This window comes from Parus major, chromosome Z (genome assembly GCF_001522545.3).
Source record: "Parus major isolate Abel chromosome Z, Parus_major1.1, whole genome shotgun sequence".
Lineage (NCBI taxonomy): Eukaryota > Metazoa > Chordata > Aves > Passeriformes > Paridae > Parus > Parus major.
Window position 1 is genome coordinate 63,766,010 of NC_031799.1, and position 26,834 is coordinate 63,792,843.

At 40.2% G+C, this 26,834-nt stretch overlaps 1 protein-coding gene across 2 annotated transcripts in view; it reads right to left on the reverse strand.

Annotated features, from left to right (window-relative positions):
- Positions 1–26,834, reverse strand: part of MAMDC2 (MAM domain containing 2) — a 57,373-nt gene that overhangs the window by 9,999 nt on the left and 20,540 nt on the right. For both annotated transcript variants that reach the window (XM_015615356.3, XM_033511320.1), the window contains exons 3-9: positions 18,121–18,386; positions 17,328–17,412; positions 16,208–16,345; positions 13,674–13,930; positions 10,943–11,036; positions 8,174–8,320; positions 6,976–7,241 (exon numbers count right to left, since the gene is read on the reverse strand). In XM_015615356.3, coding sequence (XP_015470842.1) covers positions 6,976–7,241; positions 8,174–8,320; positions 10,943–11,036; positions 13,674–13,930; positions 16,208–16,345; positions 17,328–17,412; positions 18,121–18,386 — 1,253 coding nt within the window. The remainder of the gene's footprint in view (positions 1–6,975; positions 7,242–8,173; positions 8,321–10,942; positions 11,037–13,673; positions 13,931–16,207; positions 16,346–17,327; positions 17,413–18,120; positions 18,387–26,834) is intronic.

A 26,834-nucleotide genomic window follows, 5' to 3' on the forward strand; every position in this document is an offset into this window, starting at 1 on the left:
AGCTACACCCCACAACAAGGACTTTCTGGATTTGCCATCTCTTCAAACAGCAAGAGGTTTTATTGTTTAATATTATTTTTTTTTTATGCTTGTGAATACTTTGCTTGTTAAATAAGCAATTTTTGCCACTTTTCTCCAAAGAAATCTTTTCCCAAACTAGTTATGGGAGAGTCCACTTTAATCAGCTTTCTAGAGGTACTCCTTTGGAAGTTTCCTCCCAGATTTGTCCTAAACCAGGACGTTGACACACTAAATCTGTGCAGACACAAAGCTCGGTCTGTCACTTAGCCACATTTAAAGTTCAATTTCCTAAAGAAGAAGGAGAGTTATAGTGGAGTCTGAGGTCTTTTCAACTGAGAAGCTACTGTTGTAACTTCCTCACAGTGACACAAAACTCAGTCTTACAAGACCAAAAAATAACTTCAACACTGGAAACAAAAGTGTAACCTGACATGAAGAAGCAGTCAAGATGTTTTCACAAGACAGGCAGCCTGACTTTTCAGTCAGTTATGCAAATAAACATCCATATAAGTGTGTAAGCCAGGGACTGACCACACAGGGGATGGGAAAATCATTCTGACTATCTCAGGGCTGTTCAGTACAGATGTTTTAAGTATAGACCAAATTACTCATAGCTAGTTTAATAAAACTAGATTTCAAGTGGCTTGTATTTCTTTGGCTTAAACAGTCAGAAACTCATTTATCAAGAACACAAGTAAGCTATTAAGCCAAAATTAGAGTATTTGCAAGCTTCTATCATTTAAAATAAATTGATTTAAAATGGCACTTTCCAGGCAAGTTCAATTTCTTGCCATGTAAATTCAACAAGCTTCTGTGGGAAAAATAATGTAATATGAAAGCTTCTACATAAATAATTGAGTAACATTGGTAATAAGCTTGTGACATTGAACAAGTATTTTTGAAAACCTTTCCTGTCCAAAGGCAGAAACAACACAGGCTGTTTGTCCTACATCTCCTCTTGCTGGATTAAGCAGCCTAGTAGAGAACACTGCCTACACGCAAATATGTACAGGACACTGATATTCTCATACGTCTCTCACCACCCTACAAAATTTCCACAAATCTACTTTAAGGGCTCTATCCTCATTCCAGTCAGTTTCCTGTCCATTAAGGATCAGAGATACCAAAAGGAGATATGTAATATTTAAGGGAACGCATTGCCTTGCTTAGCTACTGTGAAGATGAAAGCCACTTCTGCACTGCTTCCTGACCTGAGTAACCTTTTCAGTTTCCAGTATGCTGTTTTCATAACCAAGTATCAAGCACCACAGGAACTGAGGTTCACACTTCACAGCACTATCCTTCTGTTTCCAATCTCTACCATTCTTATTTTAGACTGGCATTTTTGGTGACTGTTCTTCAAGAAGTTTTTTATTTTAAAGGGAAGGAATGACAGGACTGTTAGATAAAACTGCAGCTCATTACAGCCTCTTTAGAGTGCATACCTTATTGTCAGAAGACTGATAAAGGCTGGAACAGTGCCAAAAAGCTCTTTTATTTGACACAAGTGTGAGTTTTTCAAAGGAGGAGGAGGAGGTGAGGATGAGGATGTCTGCCCTCCTCCAATTGGCACCTGACTGGAGAACTGTGTTTGTCATACTAGTGACTTAATCACAGGGATCTAGGATTTCATTGTTTATCCAATATTAATTTAGTCATTTACCCATGGCTTTGGTGGACAAGCAGAAAACAGATTTCTTGCCAGCAAAGAGAAATAAATACTAGAATAATTTAACATTGAGCATCACTACGGTCTGGATGATGTGGGAAGAAAGGTCCAAAGACACTCAGATCAAGCATTAAAAAAGCAGCAGGGTGATAAATAGATATTTAGGGAAAACAGAACAAGAAACAAACCAAAGCTTTTATATTATGTCCAACCTAAAAAAAACTGAAGAACTTGCTGAACTGGAGGTCACAACTGAACCACTGTCTTTACAATCACTGTGAGGTCTATTTTCCATTAATATTTTAAATCCTTTTTAAAATGTACATATTCTTTTGGCCTCCATAGCATCTTGCAGCAAAGCTTCTCCGTGTTGTTCAGCAAAAAAAGTCTTCTCTTTTCTTTGTTTTAAAACATGTAAATATTCAAGTGCAACACTGAGTCACTTGATTTTCCTTTCTCACAACTGCAACTAAAATTAGTTATGGAGCATGAGTGAAAGCAAATAGATGAACTCAAGAGACTGAGTCAAAAACATCGAAGAGGAATAAAAGAAAACTTGGGAAATGAAAACCCAAAAATGCAGCCACAGCTGCTGTGATGAAAGTAGGATACACTGTTACACGAATTACCTTAATGAGGATTTGATTTTGAACACTTTGGGAGGTTCAAGCACTAAACTATCAGGTAATATTGCAAAAGCTTTCATGACGGAAAAAGAACACAAGATGTTTGCTTTCAAAAACTTGAACTTCAGAATGGTAACCCAAATCTAGCAGGAATGAGCAGGAGTGATAAAGGCAGAGCCAACTGAACTTAAACCTTCATTTTAGTTTAGGTATTTGGACTTCTTTGGGCAGTTGCATAAAATAAATATTTTTCCATGCTGGTGTTTACCCACATACACATGCACACACACTATATTAAAATGTAGATTCTTGCTTCACAGCTCATGTGAATTTCTCAAGGATGCAAATGATACGTGGAATTTTCTTTCAGTTTGCTCTTATATTTTCCTGACATGTACTGGCATAGAAGATCAATTTCAGTACATTCAGTCAACTGAAAATAATCTACACACTTCGGATTTAGGTCTTCATGTTGCCCTTCCAGACGTTATACAATAAACCATAAAGGATTTAAGTAATTTCTAATACATTAGATTTTTTTTTTTTCATTTCTTTCTTGTCACATTTATTCCCTAGGTACAGTATAATTAAATATACACTGTATGTATATAGGATCATAGGTACTCACACTGAATAGGAGAGACAGTGCTGCAAGTACAAATCAGGAAATCAGGATTTTAAATTCCCTGCCTTCTCACTAGCATTAACAGCATATGTGTAGGTATAGACATTTATGACTTGCTTAGCTGGATCATACCTGCCTAGCCTTTAAAACGTTTTATTTCCAAAGTGTCATATTAAAGCCAGCTGGCTAGCTTCACATTTCCTGCTCACAGAACTCAAGCCATCAACTTCTGCCAGACAGCAGTTAGCTAATTCAAAAAGAACTTGCAAAAACCATTACAGAAATTAAGCAATGAAAATCTGCATCTTTTTTATTGCCCTGAAGTAAGTAAATAGACCATCAAAACTAAAATGTATTAGATGGATTTTATATAATTTTCAAACCTTTGGGAGTAATATTCTTAGTAGAAAAAGATGAAGTATGTGGGTAATCAATTATTTTAGAGCATTGTTTTCTGGCTGAAAAATAATTTTGACCTTCAGGACAGATGATTGTCACTGACTTGACTAGGTGTTAAGGAAGTGCCAAGAGACTGTTTACTGTTTCCACAAGGGCTGACCCAATCCAAAAGTTGCTCCTGGCAGCCAAGAAGCTGCTCAGCCAAACTACCTCCAACTTCTTACCATCCAAGTCTTCATACGATACATCTCAGAAAACAACATAATAGGCACATTAATCACTATTTCTGTACTAGAGGAAAGAGGGCAGCCCTAGCTCATTCTGAGACCACCTCTCTCCACTCAAAGACTGTTTCTCACTTGCCTATAATATTGCCAAGACACAATGATTTCAGCTCAGATTTTCCATGCTAGGTCCTTGCTACCGCCTTGTTTTGGAAGATTTAATCCAAAACAGTTCCATCATTTCCGAGAACAAGGCTAGGAAAAAGGGTTTATTTTGCACCTATTAAATAAAAAAATTCTGTGAAAAGCTTGAGCACTCCTAGGCTTTGGAGTAGGAGCAGAAAAGTGTCAGAGTCTGATCTTTATGCCAGTGCTATCTCTTCTGTCAAGTCATTAGTTTTTGAGAAGTTAAAATTTCTAAGAAATGGCACAAGTGGGGAAAACAGAATGGAACGTGAATAATATTACAGGGGAAAAAACATTGGATTGTCCAGAGCTGAGAGTAAAATGAGGATTGCAGTGGGGGGCAGAGGAGTAATTCCATGGCTATGGGACAGGTTAGACGAAGATGCCTTAGTGAGGATTCAAGAGCTCAAGGACAGGTTGCCAGAGACAGGACAACAGAGGTCAAGCTTCTGTCATGTTTCTCAGCACTGTCTCCCTCCAGAGCCTGAAGTGTAATCCCTTTCTTGGTGGCTCCCACCACTCCTTTCTATTAGGTAAAACATTCTCTGGTGCACCTCCACAGCTGCCCTACATTGGAATGAGTTGTTTTTGTCAGCTATTTCACTAGGCAGATGCATCTTCACAGGTAACTAACCTGGGTCTACACAGAGTGCCACACAGTAATTCTTTGTTTCCTTCTGCTGGCTTGGAAAAGAAGGAACAAACAAAATAAAACACAAAAAGACTTATAAAAGTAGTAAAATGGAAGAGCTGGGAATGAGATTGCAAGGAAAACCCAGGATCAAGTTCAGTGTCAACTTCATTCGAGCCTACTTTTGAAGATTATGAGCAGACAGCCAGTAAGTACACCAGGTTTTTTCAACCTCTGCTTTAAGCAGACATGCTTAAACTTGGACAATATTTGTCTTTTTTATTCTACCTTCCCATCACTAAACACACCTTGATGTACTTTTCCATATTAATATGTTTCAGAACTTCACCCATTTTCCATTTTCTTCTGTTTGTCTAAGGAAAACCTTATGAACTGAACTACCTGTCCAATGTATAGTTATTTAGCTAAGGGGTGCCTGAATTACTGTTGGGGGTTAGGTTTCTTTCTTTTTATTCCTTTTTACTTAATAGAACTTTTTCCCATAAATTGCTACGAAAGAGTAACTACTGGGTACTGGTAAGAAAAACAAAGTATGTCGCCAAGCTCAGGGGAGGAGGGCATTTCTCTTAGAGCTCTCTCTCACTTTCTGTCAGAGGAGGAGGAGGAGGATGATCAGAGCTGCTGCCAGGGGAAGGGAATTCACCGCTGCCACTGGAGCACAGCCCAGAGCTGCTTCTTCTGCCATGGGGTGAGCCTCTGCTCGTGAGAGACTGCACTGGGACCGAATCAATACCTACCTCCCTAAAAGAGAGGGCTATCCCCATCCAGTCGGGTGCTGAGCTGCACCGAGGGGAGAGCGCCAGACGAGCACTGGTGCCTGTTCTGTTCGGGGCTAATGCCGGAGCTGCTGCTGTTTGTTTGCTTTGTTACACACACCAGTAAAGAACTGCTATTCCTAGTCTCACATCTTTGCCTGAGAGTCCCTTAATTTCAAAATTATAATAATTTGGAGGGAAGTGGGTTGCATTTTCCATTTACATTTTCCATTCCAAGGGAGGCTCCTGCCTTCTTTAGCAGGAAGCTGTCTTTCAAACCAAGACAATTATGCTTTGCTGAACACATGCTTACTTCTGTAAAGCCCAATAAATATCACATTTTATGATATTTGGGGAACGTCTCCTCAACAGAAACATTCTGCAACTTGTTTCCATAGGAAGGAAGACTTTCACAAGACCTGAAGCACCCAGAGAAGGTTTTTGAGAATTGCTAGAGGCCAAAAGATCACGCTACAAAGCATGGTGTTTCTCCCCTTCCTACACATCTTCAGGCTCAGAAGTGAGGCAAGCTTCTTCACAACTGTTCCACATATCCTGACTTCTAGGAAAACAAAAATTGTTCTTCACAAATTCATGGTGGAAAAGGTTTTCCATGTAAATATCTGATGCTAAAAAACCTGTCACCTCCAAGGCTGCCAACTAGTTTTAACAGTCATGGTAAGGTATCATCACTACTCATGCAGCTGATTATGCCACATAGTCTACTACATCTTTCCAGAAGTAATAAAGAAATACCTAATCAGGAGATGACGAAAGTAAATTATAAGTTTGCCATTTTCACTTTTCTGCAAATATCTTGGGATGATACTATAAGAAATCTTTCTAGTATGCACTTGCTGGGCACTAATAAAATTATTTTTCTATTCTCTAACACTTGGAATTATAAATTCCGTTATGTTTTATGGATAAACTACATAAAAAACCCCATTGACACTTTAAGATACCAGGTATCTGACAGAAAACAGTACCCAACAACTAGGACTGAAATTTTAAACATCAGTTTGCCTCTCAAGACAGGAAGCTGGTTTTTGGTGACCGTTTATGATCAGTAGCTACTGTTATTTCAAAAACTAATTTGTAGTGGACAAAACATTTAAGATGTTTGTCTTTAATTTATAAATACTTAAGAGTTGCAGGACAAGCTTCCATCCAAATGTTCATCATGTTATCACACTCTGGTCAACATTTAGTGATCTGGTTCTCCTTAGATGACTCATTGATAGTGAAAACCTGTTACAGAAATCAGGATCACTACAGTGGCAGCACTTACAGAAACCTGTGTAAAAGTCAGTCTTTGCAAAAAGAGCGGAGGTGAGGAATTATAATGGCTTAAGGACTCAAGGAGGTGATGTCAAGTACCAATGTGTTATTATCTTGCTGGCATAATGTAATGACCTCTCCAACAAGACACTGCAGATTCTTCAAGTCCATTGCTCTCATTTGCAATATGACTTCTGGTGTCATATTGTAACCCGGCAGTTGAGCTTAGGGAAGTATGATCACCTCCCCATTTTGACCAGAACTTAACAGTACTTTTTAGATTAATTAAAATCTGTAATTGAATATGACAATGATATGACTCACATAGGAAACAAGCAAACAAAAATGAGAGGATGTGCAGCATGCTGAGAAACCAAGACACAACTGACTTTTGTTTGAGCTCCTCTGGTGAATCTTCAGCTAATTCACTTTGCAGGTATAGCTCCCTTAGGATTAATCTCTGTATAACAAACAATTCTGAGAAGGCCAGGAAAATCTCCTCTCAGAATTCAGCAGATTTGAAGAGTTGGCTCTTACCTTGCAAGGCATAGGCTTTTTGAAGGAGATTTCAGCTTGAGTCCAAACTCCTTTTGGAGAGTCCAAGACAGACCAGATTTTCTCTTGAACAACATGATTCTCCTCAAAGATATAAACTGCAAGAGTGCCACTCATCTTGAAAAACCCATATAAGGCATAATAAAAACGCAGACAAAACTGCAAGTTTCCTGGCAGGGTCGGGCCATACAGACGTCCAATGTACCCAGGCTGTGATGTAAACTTTGTGTTTGCCAGCAAATAATAACCTGCAAGACAGCATGATCATTGTATTTAATATGCTATTAGCACAGCTGATTTACTATTAAAGTAGCTTCTGTTATTGCATCAGACTTGGGTTACAAAAACAGTTCCAACTGGCAAGGAATAGATTATCACACTCTGACAGGAAATAACCATTTTTTTCCAAAAGCAGCCTGTCTGCTTCTAGCTAAACTGGCACATGGCTAAGTTACCAGAAATAACTTAGTTATTTCTAACTAACTAACTAAGTGACTAGTTAGTTATCAAATTTATCCAGAAAAAATAGTTGTGTTTTTTTTTTTTTCTGGTCTGCTGGCCTCACTGGAAAACTGGTCTTTTCAGGGATTCCACTGTGAGACACAAAAATGGAGGGTGGGGCACAAGGCCTATTATCACCTGCACCAAGTATAAAGAGCTGAGACTGCAGTGCATATGATTAATAACCATGAATACTCTACACTAAGAGATGTCCGAATAAAATATTATCAGTCCTTTCACCATGTGGTTTCACTACACAATATTTACGTTTTCCCTTAAAAATCCCAACTATCGTAAGCCTTGAAGACCTAAAAGGTTACTTTTTCTCTCTTGAAACAATGCTCTAAACTATTATTACATTTACTTCCATAATTTTGTGGATTCATCCCTCCAGCAACTACAGAGCAGTATAGTGAAGATTGATACTCTGATTTATGGCCCTGCCTGACCATACAGGTGACCAAGAGGTGACCTTCTTCCTCTACATATGGAGAAGAACAGCCAGAGTTCCAGACAGGACCAAGCTGTGAACACTTATTTTTAATGGCAAGCTAACCACTGTGCCAGTCCAAACTTAACAGAGTGAACAATGATACAACAGGTATCATTGTTTATATAACCTTTTATGTAACATTTATATATTGTTTGACTCTTCCAGGAAAAAGCAGTTTTAATTCACCAAATCCAGTAGTGTGATCTCCAGCTCTATACACATTGCGCTTCACTTTCACTCTGCTCCACCCTGGACCGTCTTTGTGATCTTGGTAAAAATTACACAGATCTTCCTCAAAATTGCAGCCTGCATTGGCAGGATTGAAAGGAGTTCCTAAAAGAAAGATGCGTATGTTCTATTAGGATGAGTACAGTGTGACAGCCATAGGTATTTGATGCAGAAGAATGCTAAAGCATACTTTGGTTCATCTTGCTTTTCTTTACAGAAGATAACCCCGTGCAAAGATATATATACACATATATAGTGCACAGACATGATTAACTCAAATTATCAAATTTCTATTTCAAGTTGGTCTTACATCCTTGTATTTTTTGCTGGAGCAAGGAGAAAACCTCCTTCACAGCCTCCCTAAAATACAAATAAGATACAAATAATAAGACCACATTATTCCTTCAGGACATAACTCACAAAGACACTCAGACCATTTGTTTTCATCTGCTCCTTCATTCAAAAGACTATTAGGACAAAATGAATGTGCCTGTGTGCCTGTATGTGCACTGAACATCAAAATTTAGTATTTTTTTTATAGAGTACTTCTTAAAAATCTTTTTTATAGTTATGTGTAATGTGTGCGTATATGCATGCTGTAAGTAGGTAAGCAAAGTAATTTTTAGTTCATGTACCACCTCATGGCTACTTTCCTCTGGAGCTCTTGCCTCACACAGTGTTAACAATGCAGTGAAGAAAGCTGAGCCATTTTATAGTAAAGCTGATTCAAAGCAGATCTGAGATCCCCCAGGCCCTGCTGATGGCTCTCTGTCCACCTGCAGTATAGAATTCATGGGTCAGGACTTACTTTAGTCTGGAAAGAAGTGACCCTGTTCTGTGGGGCATGCTAGTAAGTAAAACATCTCTACTTCTTCAAAGGCCTCACCAGTCTCTCACAGAAGGTGCTTGGGGAAGGAGGGGCACAACCCAAAGCTATCATGTGAATTTTGGCTTTGCCAGGAGCCCAGACACAGGACATGGTGTACATCACTCTACAGCAGCACATGTGACCCTGCTGCATGGAAGCTAAGAGAACTGTTCAGCAGGGGCAGGTACACAGGCAATCAACTTCAGCAGAAGAAAAAATTTGGCTTTGGAATGATGGCCTGAAGTCTTTTCAGCCTCAGATAGGCCAAATCTAAGCCCTGCCTATGTGTCTTACTCTTCCTGCAGCCATGGTCTCCCACCTCTGCTTTCCTAGTTAAACAAAAGGCAGGTGGAGCACTACCATGTGGCATTAAACCCATGTTCTGATTCATCCTTTGCTAAGCAAGTTTAGTACTCTGGTACCTTTTCCTCCATTGGGCTAACATCCAGACTTTTGGTCAACAAAACTTCCCAAAAAAATAAATGTAAAAAACCCCTCGGTCCTGTTATATATACCACCACCATGGCCGAATACAAGGAGAATGGAGAGCTCTTGCTTTTTAACTTCTCTACTCAGAAGAATTGAAAATTAAATAATTGATAACTCAGAGGGATCAAACAGTATATTCTGTATTTCAACAAAGTATAAAGCAAATAATTTACTTTCATTTCTCAAACAAAAAATCCTAAAATAACCACAAAACCAACCTTCAAAATCAAAGTTAGTAGGCAGAGCTCTAGATAAGCCTGTCATATTCAGAACAGATTTTGAACCATTCAGATTAGATCTGAACTTCAATCATTGGGACAGAAAATGCTGTAAGATTTATCCCATTTCTCAACAGATATAAGTTGTCTGAAAATTAAAATGGAAAAACAGATAAGCAGCTCCAACCCCTTGAAAATTGCAAACATAACTCAGGATTTTCATTGCAAAGCAAAGCAAATACCAAAAAGGTATTGAGGAGATGATGAAACAATGGATTTACTCAGCCAAGAGATGTGTATTATTAATGATTAATGTGTCTGGAATCTACCTCCTTCAGCGGTGATACTTCAGCAGTGGAGGCAAGGCGAGCCGATACTCTGAGACAAAAGGGGAAAAAATAGTCTCTTTTTCGTTGATCACTTGAAAGAATTAGCCAAAAAATTCAAATTTATGACCAAAGAAATAGATGGCATAAGTGGGAAACCACTAATCTACTTTTGACTAGTGTTTAGTGCCACAGTACAACTCCGGCAACCAGCTAGCTAAGAGGCTGCAGCCACAAATGGCAAAGTCCTTAGTCCCAAGTGCCTCTGCATCAGAGTCACAGGGATTCAGGTGGTGTCTGTTGTTGTGAAAACCTAACAAATACCCAACAGACATGCCACTGCCTGAGATGAGTAATACCTCCTGAAAGAGTGAAGACGGAGAGGCAAGGCTCATGTTTTGGCTCTGAAAAACACCTCAGGGCATGTGGCTGTGAAGAATGCCTACGCTGGCATTAATGAAAAGCCCAGGCATTTTCTTCCTCATACCATCACACCTGAGAAAATCCACCCTCTCTTTCTGCAACAGGCTTGCAAGTGGTAATTTCTCAAAACCCATAGTGATGCAAATACAGCATCCAGTCCAACATTCCAGCTGCAGGACCCTGCGGCAAGGTCTTCGGAAAAGAAGCACTAAGGATTGGTTTCAGAAAAAAAATGAATGGCACTAGTGTTATCTGCTGTTATGTCTTCTGAAGAAAGAGGAGCCCAACGGTGCTGGTCAGTTGAGAAGGTAGCACCAAAATTGCAAATACTCACTGACAGTTCTGAGTGGCAAGGCAGAGGGGGAAAACAAGGGAAGTAAATAGCAGTTTGAGCTCATCATACCTGTGTGATTGCTGCAGTAAACCGGAGAGAAAGAAATGTCATCAAGGGCAACATAACCTCCCTTGGCACTGTTGAAAGCAACTTCAAATATTACCTAGAAATTATAAAAAGTTGTTATTCGTCTGCCAAATACTCAGCAATAATTTTGGTGCACATTTTTGAAATACAGAATTCTGACTGGATGTCCCAGACAGATTCCAGCACATCTCACACAGGGTTGCAAGTGTTGGGACAAATTAAATTAAATCACTTATTAGGGATATAAATCAGAGACTGACCTTGGCACTAGATTGTTGCTCACTCAAGGTCAAGGAAACACCAAATGGAACATAGCTCTTCTTCCACTTTAAGAAGCATTACTTTTAAAGATGTAGTAAGGCTTCTGCCATTGTATCATACAAAACCACCGTTCACAATCATCAGTCTGTACTGACTAGAGCTCCAATTTTATCTAGAATCCTTCTGGATACAGAGCTAAAAAACCCCTTTATTCATTACTCTGCTATTAAAATGTTAAATGTTACAGTTTTCTGTAAACATCCTCAGACCCATGAAACTTGGCATTAGCTGTCAGGGAAGATTTCTGGTACAGAATTTATTTAAGAACCAGAAAAGCTGTGATTTGTTTACCACAAAGATCAAACTATGCTTGTATTTAGTCATTCCCAGGGGGCTTAATTTCCTCAAGTAAGTGAGGACCATCTATAACTCTTGAGGAAGTGTCTTAAAATTTCTTTTAAGTATCAAAGCTCTGAGATACAGGAAAACTTTGAGAGCTAACCCCAGGGACAAAGCAAGGAAATAAGGACAAATGCTTTCAGAGTGAGACTCTTTTCATTGAAAGCAATGCCTGTGATATTTTGATGAAGATGTAAGGCAAACTAGGAGAGCTAGTGAAAAGAATCCTGATCAATCTCCTTTACCCTGATGAAACAAGGAGGAAGACCCTCCTGAAGCAACTGAGGAACTTATGTGTTAAGGTTTAATATTATTTCTATAAAATTATCTCTGAGATAATTACTGTGTTAGATTATATAAAAATTCCTTGAGCAGACTGAAAGCCAGTTTAGTCCAGCGTCTTTTTTCCAGCAGCACGCACCTACATAAAGAACTGAAGACAATGACAGGCTTTCAGAGCTTCTTCCCTTACATTATATTCCTGATGAGCTCTTTCTTTCCCATTAATTTATCTAATCAGTTTTTAAACTGATTTTAGTGATGGTTATCCAAGGTACATTGTGGAAGTGAGTTCTACAGTTGTTTCATATATGAATAGACCCTCTGTTCATTTTATTTTAAAACTGTTACATGGTAAGTGAGAACTTGGAATAGCAATGTAAATTCTGAGAAACAGGGAACAGTTAATCTTTTCTGTGTCCTTCATGACTCTTAAGAGCCTCTACCACATTCTACTTTCATCTTTTTTTATAAGGGCTGAAAACTGTTACTTCATTAATGTAACTTCTCCATACTTTTAATTATCTCCATCTCCCTCCAGGACAATATTATTCAATCTTTTTTTAATCTTTTTTTAATCTTTTTTTAAGTGAGAGAGCTGAAGTTGCATATCCTGCTGAACACAAGGTTTCCCTGTGCATTCACCCAGTGCTACAACATCCTGTGTTTTGCTATTTATTCCTGTATGGATAGTTTCCAACATTCTGGATGGATTTTTGACTGCAACCAGGAAATCAGAGGATATTTTCACAAACTCAACGACAGTATTGCCAAGCTTTAAGTGACCATTAGTTAATTTCCATTGATAGTGCTAAGACTGATTTTCCCCTTTTAGTTTGTATTTACGGTATCAGTAGTTCACTTACCATTCTGTATTATGAAGCCTTATGAGAGCTGCCTTCCTTTCCTTTCAAGTCTGATGATTTAAATGGATGATCAATGACTTTATAGAGTAAAAGAGCTATGTCACATCTCATGAAAATTAGCTTTACCCCTAATAATTTCTGGAAATCTACAGGTTTAAGGGGAATTTAAAAATAACTTAGGTGGAATTAAAGCAGGTAGGATTTATTTGCAATCCACGTATTAAAAGTATATAGAGAGAGTATATGCAAAAATTACATATATATGTGTAAAATATACATGTAAGTATATATGTATGTATATGATACACATACACTGTTTATTTCAGTCTCCTAAGTTTGGGGTATTTTTTAGAAAACACTAGGGAATAAAATATTCATTTTTTTTCTGATACTCTTGAAAGTCATTATAATAACCATCAAGAGCTGTCTTTCACATTTAAGGACTACTGTACTCTTAGGACCCAAGTCTGGACTTTCCTTTGTGAACTGTAGGATCTAAGGTGGAGAATAGACCTCAAATATTTTCTTTTTTTCCTGCAGTATTTTTCTTATGCACTATTTTATGATACTCAGCATCCTCAAAAATGGATCATAGAGTCACAGAAATAGGGAACTGAGAGAACCTTGATATTATTCAGCAACTAAAAAACCTCCCATCAGTCAGATTCTACAACCTCCCTGATCAAGCACTACACCATCTGGCTTCAAAATCAAGTATGAGTGTGGAAAGTGATCCCTCCTTGACCTTTACGCAACGAAGGAAGGAAATCACAGATCATCACCACCTTTACAGCCATCTTTCAGACACTGGATGATCCCTACCATGCTCCTGGCATAGCCTGAGTTGTCACTCATCTCTGAGGCAAGCTGGAATTCACAGCTAGACTGTGCAGGAAGGCTTGCTTTACCTCCATGGGATACGGCGCGTTGAAGTCAACTTCTGCCAGTGCCCAGTCTGCATTTAGTGCACTGTCTGTTTTCCAGATCTCTTCATAAAAGCCGCTCATGTCTCTGAGGTAAACAGTAAAAACAATGCTGCTTTCCTGCTTAAGCTGATAATAAAAAGATAAGCAGCCAGATATTGGGGCCATGGTCTTTGGTGAGACTAGCTGGGCCACTTCCTGAAAATGTTTGACATAAACAGAGTCCACATACATATAGTGACCTAGAAGCAGGAAGAAAACTTGGTATAAGGACACTCATTGAAGAAAAACATGCACAAGAAGTATCAGCAGATGAACAGGGACTAGAGGTATATATCTATGACCTGGCCAACAACGGTTGCTTTGTAGAAAATTTTAATTATAAAAGGTAGGGTTTTTTTCTCTCTTTTCCTTCTATGTGCAACCCAAAATTGTTTGGCTAAAATACCACTGGAAAAAACAGTCAGTCTCGGGTCTTTCTTTTCTTAAGTCTTTATTATTATTAGAAATAGTATCTTTATCTATATTTGAAACTTAACAAACTTTAAGCTTTGGGAGCCATTCACAAATGGAATAATGTGCAACAACTGTGTAAACTCCCTGCCTCCCAACAGCTCAGTAGAGTATTTCATCTCTCTCAAGTGCAACTTTTACTGAAGCAATCCAAGTAAATGAACAAGATTATAAGCCATGTGTTTTCTCATCTTTTACACAGCAGTTATCTTAATATGTCAAATTATTGTCAAATAGCTTTCAGACCTTACATATCTGCTCAGCGTACCGAGGATTTGGTTTATAAATGTCTTATTTTTACTGCATGGACTGGAGTTTTTATGTAAAACCCTTAAAGAAGATTTCTGGGAGATGTTAATGAAGAGAAAAATGCATTACATATGAGAAGAGTACCTTCCCATCATGAATATGAACCAAAATGACCTGCAGGATTTTCCTAAGGGTACAGCTTCTAACACTTTGATTTTGGGAGTGCTACCCCAATTTAAACAGGACACATTCACGTTCACAAACATGCTGTGCATTGTAGTTTTTCTTCCTCTGCACTCCCAGAAACACAGCATCAAGCAGTATTTGATGAACAAAAAAATGGCTCTTCAGAAGTATAAAGCCTGGAGACGACTGAAGTGTCAGACTGGTGGGGTACCTCAGCACGACCACTGCAAACTGTGCCATTCGGCTTGTGTGGGCACCACAACATTAATTAGCACACAGCAGTCTCAGACCTTTAGATGTCACTTCTCACTTCACTCTGCTGAAAGGAGGGGAAAGGACTTGCTTGGCTGTGGGTCTCCTCCAGATTTCCCACTTCCAGGGACTGGTGACTTCAGCAATACTTGCCTGCAAAGTTCTCAGCTTCACTTTTGTTCTGCAGTTTTAGCACATCTCATAGCTTAGCTACAATCTCCCTGGATGATGCACCTTCACAATCCAATTCTTGCAAAAAAGAAAGCTCTTCTGTGACTTTAGGCTTCTCAAGGTTTTCTCAGTAAGTGGTCAGCAGTGATGGCTTGGTGTGAAATAGAAATGCCGTGGCTACAAGAAAACACATCCCTCCCAGCTGGGAGCATTTCCTCTCACAGTATTTGTTTAATAGGCTCATCCACCGTCTGCTATTGAAGTTGTGATGAGTTTAAACTTCCATCAGAATTTTACCAGCATTTCAGTGCCAGGGGGTGATGCAGGGATGGAGTGACACTCTGTACTCAACTCACACAATTGTGAAAGAAATAGAATGGCACAGCGGCATGAGTTAAGGAAAGAGGACCAGCTCTGCTGTTCGGGAGATGTGATTCCTTGCACTGCCACAAGCACCATGCCATCCAAAACACACAGTGTGCAGCAGCAGCTGGATGTCCTGGCCATCACCTGCTGTGGTACTTTGTGCAAAGGTGAAGTTATCCCACAACCCATTTCACAGCTGTGTAAAAAACACTTCCTTGACCAAGGTGTACAGGACAAGCATTTCATACAAGGCATGTGCAGAAATTGCAGTAATTCTTCCCAGCCTTATGCTTCTGAGGGAATGTACAAACAGCACACACTTACATTTGACTGAAAGAAACAAAACTTCTAAACTGTACAGTTTAACCCAAGATTCTCCAAGCATGTTTTGATACCTTAGCTTTCCTACTCTATTTTCTCAATAGCCATTGGAAATAAAACCCCTGCCAGATGTACAGAGCAGCAGTACAAGAATCTAAAATTTCCTGTGGCCCATACATTTAGAATACACAAAAAGTTGAATTTTCCTGCTCTCACATTGAAAATTTTGCCCTTACCTCTTGAGTACTTTTGAATCTTAGCAAAGAGTGTAACAACCTTATTATAAAGCTTACAGGCACTTCTGCTAAATTTTTTTCCCATAAATCATTCTTACCATCCCCACCCCAACCCCACAATGGAAAGAACTCACATAATAATAACTCGCAGTCTGAGAGTCATACATACATGAATCACAGACTCTGATTTTTCCACTATATTTCTGCTCTACATTTGTTACTTACCCAGTGCACTGTTAAGTGTGTGGTCTTTGGGCAGGATAGACTGAAAATTCTGAATGTTCCCTCCACCAACAAACCAGTTGACGTTAGGATTCCAGCGGTTCACATAGCCGCAAAGATGATTTTCTTCAAAGTCACATTCTGCAATTGCAGACAACACCAGCTGAGTGCACACATTTTCATTGCAGAAATGGGAAGAGCAAATTACTAAGCACTAGCTGCACTTCACATATGGCACAGCAGATAACGCCTGTAATTATAAAACTGGGCACAGCATTTAAGAGCTTATAATAAATAAAAGAAAACCTATCCAAAATTTTTGATAAATTTTTGATAAAATTTTCATTTTCATCCTCTTTGGACTAATCTGTCTTTTCATCATTTGCCAGGATAGGACTGCTGTAATTTAGAACTAAATAAAGCAGTTTTAAATATACCACCTCCTTATAGTAAATAGTGAAAGCAGAACTTTTACTTGTAAATCAGGGAAGGCAAGAAGCAAAGCAGGGTAAGTATTTCCTAACAGTAATGCAACTGCTTTGTTTCCATCACAGAGCCAAAGAATATTGACAACTTGGTTGGACTCCACCAGAGCTCTCCAGAAATGTGAAGATCTCCCAGTCTCCTAGACACTGGAATTTCTGAACTCCATAAGCAGTTTTTAGCAAATGTAATGAGGCAATGGCTGTAAGTATAAATATATATATATATATATCAGCAGAGTTTTTAGTCTGCAGCTTCAAGATGACACTGCAAGGAAGCCATGAGCAAGCAGAGAGCAGAAATAATCTTGCAGCTGTTACATCTAGTATTCGAAGCAGTGCAAAGTATTTTTAAAATATAACAGTTGTTTCTGTTTGAACAAGAAATAGATTTGGAATTATATTGTTGTAATTTATACATATATATATATATAACAGAGATAGGTGAAAAAACCCCACTTACTAATTTGTGCACTCTTAGCTTAAAAATTATCTGTACAGAATATGGCTGTGTATTTTTCAACTAGGAAAAGGCCATTGTCTTTTTTTTAAACCCAGATCCTTCATAAAAAGTTTTAAAACTGCCAATAAGGCATTCCTTTCTATGCAGAGAATATGAGGGTTAAGTGAGGAATACTTACCAATACAATATCCAGAAGTTATTTTGATTTCAAAAACTGCTATACTGGTGGATTTATCTTGTCCCATTTCACCTTCCAGTACAAGCTGCACAATATAAACCAAACTGGCAATTTTAGAATTTCATTAGTACCTTGCATATTTAAACAGGATTATCAGGAGAACAAATTAAATGTTTCTTGGGGAACCATGATCCTTACAGCCAGGTGTGCTTTTGCTGAAAGAGCTTGGCAGAATGCATTACAGATCGAGCCAGTGCTCTTCAGCCACAGAAGACATGCTGAAGGACAATGAGACAAGGCAAAAAATTCCCACACTTCATTTAAGAGTATGGAGCTCCATATTCCTCAGCTGTGGTTATGCAAGATGTTATTGTGAGTGATGCAACATGATGTTTTCTGGGTAGAAATACTCTTCTGTCAGCATTTGACTCCTTCCAGAAAGGCAGAGAGCGCAGGAATAAGTGAGCGCAGCTGCAGACCCAGGACCTGGGAGTTCCCATATCTGCCACGTAGCACCAGCAGCTCCACAGGGATACCAGGAGATGAAGCATCCTCACAGCAGGGCTCAGCTGGCCGTGTGTCCCTGTGAGCTGGTCCACAGGGCTGCTGGTCAGAGCACTGCCTCATGCTGATGGCTGCTAGGACAGAGGGCTCAGCTGACTTGTGCTGCCAGCCTCAGAAATGAAAGCCAAGAACAGGGCACAAAGTAGGTTTGCATATATTAAAAAAAGAAGTTTGTTCAGCCCAACATATGCACCAGAAAGCCTGTGGCATCTTCTAAAACTGAGCTTACCTTATACTTCTTTGTGCTGTTTGTTAAATCTAAGCTAGCTATGAGCCAGCTGTCTGATGGCTCCTTGGCTGACCACAGCAAACGATCAAAACTTTCTCCTTCCTGCCTCAGGTACAGGTTGAGCCTGGCAGGATCAGGTGAGGTGTCTGAAGTAGTTGCTATCTGATAGATCAGTCTGACACAGCTCCATTCCTCAGAGTACAGATCAGGGCTGGACAGCACTGCTTTCTCACCCTCGTAGGATGTGTCCACAGAAATGTAATGTCCTGGGGACAGACACACACCAGAATAATACATGTCAGAAGCTTTGTTTTTGCATCCCTGTAAGAAATACTTATTTAGGAAAGAATGGTAGCTGTGGGACCAGGTCAGGAAGTTGAGACCACCACTCATCTGCTAAGACACTTAACCTTTTGATATCCTACCGTACTCACACAAATGTGCCTTCATGTGTCTCCCACCATTTTTAAACACAATTTTTAAATATTGGAAATTTTGAGACAGTATGTTTTATTTTATATATTATTTTTACATATATATATTTAGTGTAAAGCAAATTATTACTTCAGTACCTTCAGTATCCACTGATAGCTGTAGATAGACAATTTGATTGACAAGACAATTTGCACACACAGAAATATTTTGCAGGAATATTCTAGTGTTTTATAGATCAAAACTTTTTATTTTCATATAGGTTTAAAAATAAACCACATAAAATGAGACACTGGAGCTAAAAACTCCCAAAGCACTTCTGGTTTCAAAGAGTAAAACTAGAAATACACTTCTAAGTAGTAAAATTAACATGTTCAAGTCTGCTGATTCAAAACATTGTGAAATATAAAGCAACATTTAAACGTACGAGCAGGCCAAGATTATTTTAAAATTACTCTCTGGGGCAAGGTCTAAAACATCCTTCCATATAAAAATGAAAGTATGCAATGACAAGCCAGAAGTACATGAGAAGGAAAAAATATACAAAAGAAACAACTTGTAGAAAAGTGAGGCAACAGTAAATAAATTATAGTGAGGCATAAGGATGGTCTTAGAGGCTCTACTAAGATGTCAAAGCCAGGATTAGAAAAGCAAAATGGACTACAGGAGTCACAGAAACCTGCAATGCAATGCCAGGAAAAAAGTGATACAAAAAATGAAAACTTAAAAATAAACTTTAAAAATCAGAAAACAAAAACACACCACAGAACAAAACAGTAAGACAAACAAGGACACCCATGTCTGAAATGTTATCCCATAGACTATCAGGAAAATAATCCTTCTAACCTAGTGTCAATGTATATTGGACAAATCCCATTTCTGATACTAATTCTCATTGCCTAAGTTGCAAGCATGAGTTAAAAGTGCTGTCAGAGCCTGTGTCAAATTAGCCCTTTACCCAGCAGCACATCATACTTTCCATAGCATACACTTCTTCTTTAATCTCATCTCACTTGACCACAGAGCTTGTCAGTTTCCATGCATACGTAGATACTTGGATAGCTCAGAAATGTCAGTAGTCCCACTGATGTTAAATACATTGCTTGCCTTTGAGGCACACATATCCCCTCCCAAATCCTGCCTGAACCCTCTCACTCTACCAAGACACCCTGGGGTTGCTTCCCAGAAGCTCCCTTGTTGCCTTTTCAGAAGTATTCTCTCCAATGGAAAAAAATCATCTGCATGGAGGGTCACCACACCCTCAAGGCAAAGCACAGGTAAAGATCTGATTTATGAGGTTCCCAAAGTCCTCTTCCATAGACCCCCCAGGAAGATGCCATGAGCAGACAGTCACCCTGACAACACCTGATTCCTTGGGAACTGCATGTTACAGCACTCCCCTGCATTTGCTCCCTTTCTCACCTGCAGACACAGTGCCCAGCAACCCATTTGTACAGCACGTTTTGTTCAAGTGATGTAGGATAAATGATTGCTAGGAGATAGCTGCAGCCCTAAGCAGTGTAAGTGTGCAAATTCAGAAAAGCTGCATTCTCTTTCCCTCTTTAGGGAATGGAATTTTTTTTGCTTCTTATCATAATTTCTCTTTGTATCTGCTGTCTGGTTTTAGTCTACTGGGGAAAGACAAAATCACTGGTTAAGTACAAGTAACTTCTTACTGCAGCAGTATTTGAAAGAAAAATAAACACAGGAATAAATATTTTAAAATAGTCACCTAATGTGCATGCCAAATACTTAATCTGCCACTAAATAACATGGGAGTCCATAGCATCCACTTTCATGCAAGCTAGCTCACGCAAGTCAGCACAGACAGCATTTGTTTGCTGGAATATGCCTGCCCAAGGTGCACGTGTTTCTTCATAGGAAGACAGAGGGAAATCATCAAGACTCCATCAGAAGTCAAATGCTTCTTGAACATTTGGTTTTAATTGATGTAATTGATAATATCCTATTCAGATGAATAATCTATGTTCTTAGGCAACCCTGAATTTGGATCATCTTACTTACAAAGAAACCTACAATTCAGAATCCATGCCTGGCAATTTCAGTTTAGAAGTCAGCCCTGTTTTTGTCTGTACTTCAACAGAAACCCCACAGAAAACAGATCCTTCTTATAATAGCAATCTTTTTTTGGGGGGGGGGGAATAAATTAGCATTGACATAGGAAAATACATTCACATGAAAGCCTCAAATTACCAGCTATGAGGCTTAAATGGCTGCCAGGTTTTAAAACTTAATATATGTAGACTAAGGTTTCTTCTATGAAAATAGTGGTTTAAAAGAAAAACTCTTATAATTTCCAATCTGGATGATGATGATGTCAGTGTAAATTTGACTATGCTGTCTGTGTTGTGCACTTGCTCCCACTTGGTTTGATTCACCATAGGTACAAGAGCAAAAATCATGAACTCCTTTCTTAACTGGGGGTGGAGGTTGGTTGCTTTTTCTAAAAAGATTAATTTTACATATTCATTAACTCTCCAGAAACAGAGTGCTCTCACTCCCAACCTAATAATTTTACGTTCTTTTGAAAATTGAAATGTGTAATTGGCTCCACTAAAATCAATGTGAGCACTCATAGAGAGCTTTATGTGTAAGTTTAAATGCTTTGCTAATCAGGATCAGGGAGCGTGGCACTTGGCAGTACCAAGCACAGAAAATGCCAACGCTAAATTTCTTCCAAATGAATGCTGGCATTCACTAAATGGCCTTTACCCTAAACTGTACTTGAGCACCAGCAATGACAGGCCATTGATGCAGAAAGGAAGGTCTCACAATGCAGACCTCAGGGACAGACAGAGAGCAATTGTGAGAGCAAAGCAAGGAGAAGGGGGAGCTGCTTGGAGTAAAGAAGCAGACAACTTTCTACACTTGTTTGTGGCAGTAATAGAAGGTTATTTTCCAGTCTGTGGAGAATTTGATGAAGCCTCTCAAAAATGTAACATACAGCTTCATTTTGCAGCATGCCACAATCCTCCTGAAAATGTCCATGACAGTTAATTTACAGCAATCATCCAGGAGGTACCAAGAGAGGGCTACTCTTCAAAATCACAGGAAGGCACATGAGAGTAGTCACAAAACTCTAGGAAAAGCCTGATGACACAGAAACACAAGCATGCAATTTCCAGCAATTACTTGATCAGGAGGTAGATGCAGCCCTAAGCAGTGTAAGATGCTGTGCAAATACAGGAAAGCTGAACTTTCATTTTCTGACTGACACAACTTCTTGAGTATCATGGAAAGTGGCCTGGCAACAATATAGTCAATTCCTTCAGGACTCTGGGATGCATCTCATCAGGTCCCATAGACTTATGTATGCTCAGGTTCTTCAAGTGGTCACAAACCTGATTGTCTCTGAGGGCCTCGGCTCCCCTGGCCACATTTTACAGTCCATTCACTCTAGAGGCATGGGGAAGAGAGGCTGCCAGTGAGGGTTGAGGCAAAAAATTTTTGAGCACCTCAGCCTTCTCCTCATCCTAGTTACCAGTTTGCCAGCCTTGCTTATTGAGGGAGTAAATGCTCTCTTTGACCTGCCTTTTCTGGCTGACACACCTGTAGAAGCTCTTAGTTTTGTTCTTTGTGACCTTTGTGAAGCTGAGCTCTAGCTTTGCCTTTGCCTTCCTCACCCCATTTCTACACAACTGGGCTGTCACCCAATAATCTTCCCTGGATACTTGTCCTTGCTTTCACTGGCTGTGGATTTCTTTCTTGCCCTTTAGTTTGACCAGCAGGTCCTGACTAACCTATGCCAGACTTCTGCCTTCCTTGTCTGAACTTCTCCACCTTTTGCTAGTTCTTGTGCTCTACAAAAAGCATCCTTAAAGATCCACCAGACTTCTTCTGCTCCCTTGTCCCACACAGCAGTTTCCCAGAAGGTCCTATTGACCACATCCTTGATGACCTGGAATTTTGCTTTCCTAAAATTCATGATTCTGACTTTTCTCTTTGCCTGATCCATATCCCTCAGGACTGCAAACTTCACCAGTGCATGATCACTGCAGCCCAGGCTGCCTCCAATCTTGACAGCCCAAATTAACCTGTGTTGGTCCTGTATCACGTCCCTTCTGGTAGGGCTGTCTATAACCTGGCTTCAGAAGTTATCCTCCAAGCACTACTAGAGTCTCCTGGACTGCCCACAGCTCACTGTGTCACTTGTCTGGTGTTGAAGGCCCATGGCTGGACAAGAGCCTGTAAGCACAATGCTTCCTGCATCTGGAGCAAGAAGGCTTTGTCAGCAGGCTCCCCTTGGCTGGGCAGCCATGAAGTCCTCTTTCTTGTCTCACACTCTGGATCTTACCCACAGGCTTTCAACCTGTTCATACCTATTCTTCAGAGACAGAACTTCACACTCAGTCCACCTCCCAATACAGAGTGCAGCCCCTCCACCCTTACTTTTCTTGAACAGCCTGTAGCCATCCATAGGTGCAATCCAGTCATGGGATTTGTTCCACCAAGTTTCAGTAGTGGCAACGAGGTTATAACTTTTCAGCAGCACAGCAGCTTCCTCCTCCTCCTGTTTTTTGCCCACACAGTGTGTGCTGGTGCAAAGGCACTTCAGCTGAGCAGTCAGCTCATGTTGCCTTCTTAGAGAAACACCCTCTAATTTCACTGAGATATTTCACTGGTGTTTCTTGCCTTCTGTTACCTCAGGAGTCCCTGGCTTGTCTCTAAAAGACATCAGATGTGCTCCAGTGTGGCCATCACATCTCAGGTCCTCTGGCTGAGGGCCCTCACCTGCACCCTGTCCCTTTAACTTTGGTATGTCATCCCACAGCTTGTCAAGGGCAAGCCTGGTATTGTCCCCTTCCCTGACATATCTAGTTTAAAGCTCTATCAATGAGACCTGCTAGCTCCTAAGCAAAGACAAGCTTCTGCAGACATGGTAAAAGCCAGGGATTGCTAACTACCTTTGACTGCTAACAGCCAGCAGATGCCTGGTGAAGGCAAACACCTAGATCCAGGACAAGAGATGGGAGAAAGGAGACTCAGATATGTTTCCTTCACCACTCTCCCACTGCTCAGGCTAGTGAATCATACACTTTTTACTCACATTTCAATGATGATGCTTTACCTACCATGTAACTTGACTGTATTCTGCTTGATAGCTGACTCAAACTTTACAGGGCCAAGCATGTGCTCATTTTACATTCCTCCATGTCCAAGCAAAACATTGAGCCCGGGGGGAATTAGGACACTGTGCTTCAAGCCTGTCCCTCCTCAATGTAACTATGCTCTGCAGCAGCAAGACTGGAAAGATGAGATTTTTAAAATCCTCCTGTATCAATGTCTGTCATCTTGCTGCTCTAATAAGCACTTCTGTACAGAGCTCCTCTGAGTTATGGTTGGTGATGCATTAACTCCATGAGTCATTCACCCCAGTTTTCCAAAAGCATATATATATATAAAGGTGGGCATCAGTAGATCAGTCAGCAGTGGTTATATCAATGGCTAAGGAAAAAGGTCTGCTGAGATCAGAAATAGTGCCTTTTCCAAAAAAGAGCACAGAAACTACACTGATTGCTTTCTCTGTAAATAGCACAAACAAGACAAAAAGCCAGATGCTGGCTAATAAACTAAAACAAATGGCATTGAGAAAACTGGAAAAAAAAAAGCCCTCCAAACAACCACAGAGATAAATAAAATTACCAGTTAGCTTTTCAATTATATATTTTCTCTGTAAAAATTTGGAAGGGTAACCACAGATTTCTTCTGGCTCTTTGTGGAGTTTATGTCTGACACAGCTGTTCACTTAGTTCAGCCACAGTACAGCTTTACAAGAAAAACTGAATGTAAGCAGCAAGCTCCAAGAGAAGCAATAATAAGGAAATACGAAGCAGGAAAAGTTTGAGAATTTACATTTGATTAGATACTCATTTATACAAAAAAGAAACTGAAAGAAATGCCTAACACTTGCAAGTCCTGTTTTGATTTTCTCTGTATTTCCCATACAGGAACAGGAAAGAATGTTATCAGGGTTTCTTAGGACAAAAGTTAATCAAAAGTTAATTAACAGTTAATCTAGTTAATTAATCCTTCTATGGAATCTCAGAATCCTGATTTTGGGTCTTGACTTTAGTTTTGGGATTTCTTTTTATTTTTTATTATGAAAAAAAAATATAAAGAGAGAAAAAACAGGTAGAAAAGCAGCACATTTCTGAGACCTGTGAAGTCTTCTTAGGTGGCCAGAAAAAGTTAGTTGAAAATATTACAACCAGAGGGACAAAATTTTGCAAATGAACTTTGCACATGGAGGCCCCACGCCCTCTTCCTCAGCTGGATCCTGCAGGTAAGAAAACGCAGCAACAGTGTGGTGGATAACCCAAAATTTTATTTATTTATTTTAAATTAATTTTATTCCACATCTATCTGTGCCTAAAATTGTTACAGTGTCTCTAAGAACCGGGAATGCGGAAGGAAACACGGGACTTTTAAAGCCAGGGTCACACAAGCAGAGTCCTCTTGCGTCCGAGCTCCGGCTCAAACCAGCGGCTCCCCCCCGTTCATAGGATTTTTTGGTTTTTTTGTTTCTTTCTTGCCTTCAGAGGAGGTTCTTTTGGCAGGTTTGTGGACAAAAAGCAGCAGCAGCCCGAGAAGCTGCATTTCAGCATCAAGACCTGTTTCTGAGTGAATTTTGCAGTGTGTATTTTGTAGCGGCTGGAGGACGCTGTTCCAGAGCCTGGGGAGGTGGTTCCTTCCCCCGGGTGAAGAGCTGCTCGGGAACTGAGCACCGGCACCCCATGAACTCACATCGCGGGGCTGGAGTGTCGCGGCTACACCAGCAATCCCGCTACAACGACTGCTTTGGAAGCTCCTGCCTTCCCGGTTTTTTGATCCAGGGAGAAGGCTGCACCGGGCGGGGTCTGTCTGCCGTGTTCCTTTTGTCTCCCAGACAATGCAGTCGCCTGAGGAGGGCACAGTCTTTGGGGGTCACTCCCTCATTTTGAGTTTCCCCTTGCTCCCCAGGAGTCAGTGACATCTCAGCACCTTTTTAACTAGACTTTTCGTGTTAATTTTTGCCTGAACTCTTATTTTCTTTAGGTATATCTCTTCGTATTTGTTTCTCCTCATTAGTGGAAAGGGATTGATTAAAACGATACGGGTAGGTAACTCATTTCAGAGTGTCCACAAGAACACAAACAGTGATCCGCTTTTGCCAGAGCTGGTGTTTAATCCCTTCCCCTTGGCCCTTAGGAGATCTGCAGCAGCAGTTTCTCCCCTGGACAGACGGATGCACTCACAACATATGCAGGGCTGAGTGGAAAAGCCTGGCCCACATTAATGAACATAATGAGACTCAGTCCCAAAGCATTCAGGGTGGTGCCATGATTAAAGCTACTTGATGCTGCAGGGTATAACTGGTGTTTTCTTTCCCATATAGCCACCCATTATTTTATTTCTGATAAGCTGTTAGACTCACATCAGACTACCTACATGGTATGCCCTGGGACTGATCAGTGTTGTCATCACTGGAAAAACATTCTGTTCTTTAAGCCTCCTTGTCTCCTCCATAGTTTCTTAAAAGTAGCTCTGTGAAAATAGCTGAGGAGAAGCAGGAGGTGGGTTTTTTGTGTTCATTGTATGCAGTGACTGACATGCATTGCTATTGTCAAGGTTTTTCTTTCTCTTCTGTGTCTACAACAAAGGGCAGCAGCAGTTTCAAGCCTAAAGCTGTCACTTCTTTGCAGAAAAAGCCTGTGGTCCCACCTGGCCGCTGCTGGCTGCTCTTCCAGGCAGGGAGGGAACCTGAACTCCCCACCAGATCTGCCCCTCTGCTAGCCATCTTCTTCAGGGAGTCAACACGGCATCCAACTCTCACAAAGCTGCGTAGTATTCATTAAAAACAATCAATTTTTTAGAAAAGCATCGCCTGGTATGATGAACACACAGGCAGTTCACCCAGGTAGCCACCCACCTTCCTCTGGCCAAATGGACAAACCTGACACCAGGAGTTCCTCCAGCAGCTTACCCTCCAGCTCAACTTACTCTACGAACTGAGTCTCCCTACAGGGACTGAAATTAATGATTTAATCTTTTTCTTGCCACATTCATCAGACCAGGCCAGAGAAATCCTGTTTGCCAGCCCTGGGCCATAAATTTTCCCAGGCTCTTTTCCCAAAGGACAGCTTTATGAATTAACTATCAGCTCCATCTCCTGCCCTGGCCTTTGCTCCCCCAGGAAGTTCAGAAATACAGCTGTTAGCAAGCTTGTCAAAACTATTACAATTAGCCCTGAAACACTCTGTGACTGTGGCATCGGCTTGCAG